This window comes from Mesitornis unicolor, unplaced genomic scaffold (assembly GCF_000695765.1).
Source record: "Mesitornis unicolor isolate BGI_N332 unplaced genomic scaffold, ASM69576v1 scaffold34275, whole genome shotgun sequence".
In the NCBI taxonomy this organism is placed as follows: Eukaryota; Metazoa; Chordata; class Aves; order Mesitornithiformes; family Mesitornithidae; genus Mesitornis; species Mesitornis unicolor.
In genome coordinates, this window is record NW_010188070.1 from 1 (window position 1) to 7,206 (window position 7,206).

At 57.1% G+C, this 7,206-nt stretch overlaps 2 protein-coding genes across 2 annotated transcripts; one reads left to right on the forward strand and one right to left on the reverse strand.

Annotated features, from left to right (window-relative positions):
• Positions 1-5: 5 nt before the first annotated feature.
• LOC104533508 (ectonucleoside triphosphate diphosphohydrolase 8-like) lies at positions 6-3,064 on the forward strand (the record flags this gene model as incomplete). Its single annotated transcript, XM_010185658.1, has 6 exons — positions 6-41; positions 166-396; positions 1,380-1,643; positions 1,979-2,089; positions 2,370-2,507; positions 2,855-3,064. Coding segments are annotated over 6 exons (990 nt in total), but the record flags the coding sequence as incomplete, so codon positions are not given.
• A 2,195-nt stretch (positions 3,065-5,259) lies between these two features.
• On the reverse strand, positions 5,260-7,162 carry LOC104541567 (ectonucleoside triphosphate diphosphohydrolase 8-like; the record flags this gene model as incomplete). Its single annotated transcript, XM_010185659.1, has 4 exons — positions 5,260-5,442; positions 5,563-5,700; positions 6,367-6,477; positions 6,931-7,162. Coding segments are annotated over 4 exons (664 nt in total), but the record flags the coding sequence as incomplete, so codon positions are not given.
• Between the last annotated feature and the right edge of the window lie 44 nt (positions 7,163-7,206).

Genomic DNA, 7,206 nt, shown 5'->3' on the forward strand with positions numbered 1-7,206 from the left:
GCTGGATCACCATCAACTACCTGCTGGAGACACTCGTCAAGGTGTGGGCTGGGAAGTGGGCAGAGAAGGACCCCCTCCCTGCCATGTTGCGGTCTGGGCTGGGACGCCGATACCCTTGTGGTCACCCTGCATCCATTCCTTGTGGTAACTCTCGGTGCTGGGCAGTGCTCCCTCACAGGCGAGTGGACCCACCCACCTGCAGATGATGTGGTCGGAGCTCTGGACCTCGGTGGGGCTTCAACCCAGATCACATTCCTTCCTGGGATCCCCATAGATGACAACAGCACGAGAGCCCTCCTCAGGCTGTACGGGACCAACTACTCCATTTACACCCACAGCTACCTCTGCTATGGGCAAAAGCAAGCCCTGAAGATGCTGATGGCATCCTTACACCAGGTAACCACCTGCAGCCTTGTGCCTCTCCAGTGCAGCTTGAGCCCTGATCTCACAAAGCTGGGCAGGCAGCACCCACTGGGTGTGATGGCTGCTGGGCTCAGTGCCTTTGTGCAAGCACCAGTGAGGATGCTGGATACAACGGGGCCACCCCATCTCAGGGCTCGTCCAACAGCAGGGCAGGATTGAGCTGAGGTGGAGATAGACACCCTAAATCAGGATGCCTGACCATGGGTGCTGCCAGGGACCCTGTCCTGGGACTATCTTGCCCACCAGATCTCCATCCCATTCCTGATGGAGGGGCTGTGTTAACCCAGTGACAGGGGACTGAAAGGACCAAATCTTGGAGAAGGGGACCTGCTGGATGCTGGGAGGTTGGGGAAGACCCAGCAGAAGTTTTTAGCACCAGTCTGATAATGAATAAGTTGGTTTTATGGGTGGAAATCTGAACCAGCTGGTCTTTAGCAGCAGGCACTAGGCATGGAAGAGTGAGGGGAGGTGGTGTTGCTGCACAGGGGGACCCTCATGCCCACTGGCTGTGGGGTGAGGTCTCAACGTTGGGTTATGCTGGTTGGAATGGGCAAAAGACCACATCCAGAGCACCTTGCAGAGGGAAATCAGCATCTGTGTTGTTTTTGCTTAAATGGCTTCTCTGCCCTGGCTCTCCTGTGGAGTACAGCGATCCTACAAAGGAGGAGTGGTGACAAAATGGGTCCATCCTCAGCAGCTGTGAGGTCCTGCCCACGCAGTTGTCCCTGACCACAGCGTGGCCATGCTGTGCTGGTCCCAATTCTGTGCCTGCACCCCATGACATGACGTTGGCCTGGCGTGGACAATACCCCATGGGTGGTGGGGGCAGCATGCTAAGCATGGTGCCGATGACTTGCATCCAGGTGTAGGGACAGGCAGTGTCTGTGGGCTGTTTCTCTCCTTTCCATCCTCATCCTCAGTGCCAGGGTGATGCTAACTGCTCCCACTCTCTCCAGGACAGCCTATCTCCCCAGCAGATATCGCATCCCTGCTACCCCAGGGGATATCAGGAGAACATCACCATGGCAGACCTCTACGACAGTCCCTGTGTTCATGCAGCGAGCACACCCAGCCCTGCACAGGTCCTCACGGTGACGGGGACGGGGGACCCGATGGCGTGCAGCACCGCTGTCCAGAAACTCTTCAACGTCAGCTGCGGGGCCAACAGGACGTGCGGGTTCGACGGGGTTTATCAGCCGCCCGTGCGGGGCCAGTTCTTCGTAAGGAGCCTCCATCCCCTTGGCTGTGGTGGGGTGTGGGGTTTGGGGGCACCAGAGGCTGGGCCAAGACCCCATGAACACTGCCATGGGAGAGAAGTCTGACCAGTGTGAGGGACAGCAGATGTGCTGGAAGCTGGGATGTGCCCAGATGTGCAGACTCCGACCTCTTGTCACAGCACGGATCTCTTTGGTGCTGGCAGTGGCCCCTGGGCTCCCTCCCAGCAGCTCGGCAGGCATCGCCCTACAGTGCTGATCAGGGCCTTAGGGACCCCTGCAGAGCAGGCAGTGAGAGGGGCCTGGGTTCCTCACTAACCTGCCACTTTAAACACCCACAGGCCTTTTCGGGGCTTTATCACAACCTTCACTTTCTGAACCTGACTGGAGGGCAGGCCCTGAGCTCGGTCAACGCCACCATCCATCAATTCTGCAACAGCAGCTGGGAGAAGGTGAGATCCTGCCTGGGAGATGCCAGCCTCTGCCTGCATTTCACCTGGGCAGCCTGAGGGCTCATCCACAGCCCATCTTCTGCTGTGCAAATGCAGCTGGAGGTTCTGGGAGGAGCATGGGATCTCTGGATAGAGAATAAGGGAGAGCAGCCTGCAGCCCCCTGGGGTCCTCCTTGCTCCCCAGCCCAGGCACTCTCAGGTTTTGTTTCCTGGCTGTGCTGTGGGTGCACTGAGTGCTGCTCCATGCTGACAGCCCTCCCTTGCTCCTCCATCCCTGCAGGTGCAGGAGCAGTTCCCCACCGTGAACAGGACCCGTCTCCGTGACGCCTGCGCAGCCAGCTCCTACACCCTCACCCTTCTCCTGCAAGGCTACAAGTTCAACAGTGAAACGTGGCTCAACATCCACTTTGTCCGGCAGGTAGGAAAGCACCCAGGGACCACCAGCTTCCATGCTTTGTGCTGGGAAATGACTCACACCCACCTTGCCGCTGCCCCTGCACTGCCTGGGTGGGGGATCAAGGGATAAGGGGGCAGCATGGGGCACTGCACCTGCCCAGGGCAGTGAGAGGGACTGACCAAGCAGCTCTTGAGTTATGTTTATGGGCTAGAACACCTGGCCTGGGCCACCAATGCTGTCCCCCAGCTTGTCTCACTAACGGGGCCAAGGTATGCGCAGATACAGTGGTTGTGGAGCAGGACCAAGCTCTTCAGCTTACATGGTACTTTACAGCCTTTCACATCCCTCTTTCTTCTCTGTCTGCACAGGTTGCTAACGTAGATGTGGGCTGGACGCTAGGCTATATGCTCAACCTCACCAACATGATTCCCTCAGATGTTCCCCAGAGAGTCGTTGGGCTCCAAAGAAGCAACTGGATAGCAGCCACGGTATTACTGGCCGTCATGCTCATCCTCATCTTCTGCCTCCTCACAGTCATGTGCTGCCAGAAAAACTCCTACGGTTACGAGAGTCTCTAGCAGCGCTGGCTCCAAGGGCTGCCAACACCACCTCGTCCTGCTTCACGCTTGCACGAGGAGCTGCAGACCAAGGAATCATCCCCATGTGCCCAGGAGCCGTGAACTTGTAATGTGGGGCAGCTGAGTGCTGGGCTGGTGAGCTGGGACCAGCACAGGCTTTAAAAAAAATCCTCCCTGCAGCTGTGTGCTCCCTGGCTTTCCTTTCCCCTCACTGCTGGTTGGAGATGCTCTGGGAGGGAGGGCATGGGTGTGTGGGGCAGAAGATCAGTGCTGGGGGCGTGGGGACCACAGTGATGTGGGGCTGCTGGAGGTGGTGGGTCAGGGAAGAGAGAAGGGGTGTTTGGCAGCAACGAGGTCATCACAGGAATGGTTACAGCCTGCAGCAGGTACCCCATGTGGGACAGACATCCCGGGGCAAGGATCTGCATCGCCCACAGCCACCACCACCTGCCACAGGGACAGCAGTGTTGGGGCTATGGGGAGAGCTGGCCTAGTGTCACAGAATCACAGCATGGTCAGGGTTGGAAGGGACCTCTAAAGATCACCCAGTCCAACCCCCTGAGCAGGATCACCCAGAGGAGATCACACAGAATCACAGAATTGCTCGGTTGGAAAAGCCCTCTGAGATCATCACGTCCAACCGTTCCTGTCTACCCCCTAAACCATATCCCTAAGTACCTCATCTACCCGCTCTTTAAACACATCCAGGGATGGTGACTCCACCACCTCCCTGGGCAGCCTGTTCCAGCTTCTGACGACCCTCTCAGTAAAGAACTTCCTCCTTATCTCTAACCTGAACCTCCTTTGGCACAGCTTGGTGCCATTACCCCTTGTTCTATACAGGAACACTTCCAGGTGGGTTTGGATGTCTCCAGAGAAGAGAGATGAGAGGGTAGATGGGGCTTGGGCTGTGCCCAGGACTGGGAAGCCCTGTGAGGTCAGGGATGGCAGCAGCCCCTGCTGTCCTGCACGAGGTTCATCTCCAGTCCAGCTGCACCCTGTGTCTGTGCGTGGCAGATGTCTCACCCTCACTTTCCAGCACACAGATGATTTGGGAACACTGCTGGGTCACGTCAGTGGCAGTTCCAGGGCCCTTCTTACATTTTTGGGGGTTCCCACTGGTGGCCAGTGGATCGGTGAGGTGGGTGCAGCCCAACTCTCAGAAGGAAGAGGCCTGTCCTCATGTCCTGCTGCCTCCTCTCCAAGATCTGGCAGATGCTGGGAGGTCTCCAGGGGCATCTCCCTTAGCCCAAAGCAATGTTGATTCCCCCTTGAGTCTCTGTCATCATCACCAGCCCTTACATGGGAGACGGAAACAATAAAACCGTAATTGTGCAGGAACACAGTAACAGGCATTTCCCTGTTCAGACTTTTACAATGTTTATTTGGATGACGAGAGCCGTGAGACGCCTGCCTTTCTGCAGAAACGTCCAAGGTCAGGTCCTTGCTGCCAGGAGGCAAATAACAAGTTGAGTCATCCCCGGGCAGATAACAGATGAGCAGAATGAAAGGCAAGGGCGCAGCTGTGGGCAGGACCCAGCTCAGCCACGTGTGGGGGGTCAGGGCATGACGGGGTCTCAGCTTGGCCCCCAGTCTTCTGCTGCTGGGACAGCCTGGTCTCCTGGAAATCACTCGGGAACATCAATCCCTTTATCCCAGAAGAAAAGGAAGGCCAGGTGAGGTGAAATGAGATGGATGATGGGACCGCATTTTGGACTGCAGATGCTCAGTTTGCCTTCTGTCTCCAAGACCATCAGACAAGGCCAAGCAATACAACCTCAGGAGAGACAGAGCTCCCTGCCACCAAGTGCCTGCAGCCGTGCACTGACAGTCTGGCACTTTGGGAGCTCTTCCATGGCCAGGCTGGGCTCCACAGCCCCACGGACCAGCTGATGGGATGGAGTCCAGATCTGTAACAGGTATAGCAGAGTAAGGAGGCAGACAGGCATGGCTGGGGTGTGTAGGCTGATCCCAGCAGGTCTCCACCAAAGCTGAGCTCCTCTGAAAAACTCGTGGAGCCTATATACATGTTGGGCTCTGTCCTGTGGGAGGTCAGACCTCGGTTCCTCAGTGCTGTAGTTGTTGATGTTCTCAGTATCATTGAGCCAGCCTCAGGCTGCTGGCAGAGCTTCAGGGCATGGCAGTGCAGACAGCCCTTCGTGGTCCTGCTGGGCTCCAAAAACACAGCCAGGATCCTACACCCACAAGAGCAGGAGCAGGGCAGCAAGCCCCAAGGCAAGGGTGAGGACGATGAAGGCAACGGCCAAAGCCCAGAGGGAAGGGACGTGCCCTTTCACCCGCGCCGGAGCCTCGGCGGGGATCATGTTGGTGAGGTTCAGCATGTACCCCAGCGTCCAGCCGATGTCAGCGCTCCCCGCCTGCCCCGGGAGAGAGGGGACGATGGGTTAGTGCTGCAGGAAAGCCACGCCGATGCAGGAAGCTGGCTCCTCTCTCTAGCCCTGCCTCTATCGTGCCCGCAGGCTGCGTTTTCTGCCTACCTTCTTCTGGAAGAAGATGTTGTTCCAGCTGGTCTCGCTGAACTTGTAGGCGTCGAGGAGGAGCGTGAGGATGTAGTTGGCATTGGCGCAGTATTTCGGCAGCCGCTCAGGATTCTCTTCGGGGTAGCTAGCAGACAGCTGGGGTGGGGATACGTTTGGGAAGGAAAGGAAGTTATTTACAGGCAATTTCCACGCAGGGGCAATGCTCTGATGACTGCTGTATGAGGGGCGAGGGCTTCACAGCCACCAGCATACAGAAAAAGACTCAAATTTCAGGAAAAGGCAGGTATTTTAGACCTGTCTTTCTTTGAAGAGGATTTATTCTCCACATGGAAACAGGGAGATGTATTGGAGCTCCTCCTGCTCTAGATTCTCCTATCTCAGTCTCCTTGCTCTCTGTCCCATGGTGGTCCTAGCACTTCTCTTGGCCTTCTCCATCCCAATGTGACTGCTCCCCATCGTGGTGCCGGAGCTGGTGCCATCCTCCAAGGTCCAGCCCCACCTCCATCCACAGCTCCTGTGCTGGTGAGGAGATTTTGCTGCCTTCACCTGCTCTGGTTCCCCTTTGCTGCCTTCACCTGCCCTGGTTCCCCTTTCCCAATGTTGCATGAGCAAGGAGGCTCCCAAGGGTGGGTGCAGCAGAGTCCTGGACCCCTCACAGAGCTCAGGGATGGCTCTGCTGTGTATTGTACAGCTCAGCGACCAGAAAGCCTTGTCCTGGGGGAGTTCCTGCTCCCTCTCCCCCTCCTCAAAATCCCTTTGCTTGTGAAGCTTCCCCACAGCCTCCCATCATGGGGAACATACGTCTGCCCAGCTCCTTGTGCAGAAATGCTCGATGGTCTCCCTGACAGCGGCCAGCGGCTGCCTCTCGGTCAGGTTGAGAAACTTGAAGTTGTAGTAAAAGGCAGAGAAGGCCTGAAAGGCAAGAGGCCGAAATGTAGTTGAGTTACAGTGGGGAAACCCTCCCAGCAGCTCCCCCGTCTCCCTCAAAGCAAGAAGTGGGGTTTGTCCTTCCCTGGGTCTGTCCCACCCTTGCATAGTCCCAGGGCATGGCTGTCCACGTGCCAGCAGAGATGGGGCTGGGGGTGTAGATGCCTTCTGGCTACAGCAGCACATCAAACACAGGCAGAGCTTTTTTTTTAACTGAAAGCTTGGTTTTTGGCTAAGCACCTGGTTTATTAACTTTGTCCCATTTGGAGAGCTGGCTGGAAAATCAGATAGCAGCGATCCCTGTGGTGCCCCGGGGCAGTGGTGATTTGGGTGGTTCTTGCCCCCATTCCGCCGTGGGAAGGTGACAGTGCCATGGGACACACAGAGACACCAGGGACACCCTGTGCCCGGGAGGTGGGAGGCCAGGATTTGACTTACAATGAACATCCCGCTGACCCGGGGCTGGTAGATGCCATTGAAGGTGCAGTCTTGGCTCTGGCCACAGGCCGAGAAGTTGAACAGCTTCTTGACGGCAGCCAGACACTCGCTGGCATTGCCCCTGCCCTCCAGGGTCACGTTCCTGTCATCGAGGGCCAGGCGAGGGCTCTGGCCACAGGCCGAGAAGTTGAACAGCTTCTTGACGGCAGCCAGACACTCGCTGGCATTGCCCCTGCCCTCCAGGGTCACGTTCCTGTCATCGAGGGCCAGGCGAGG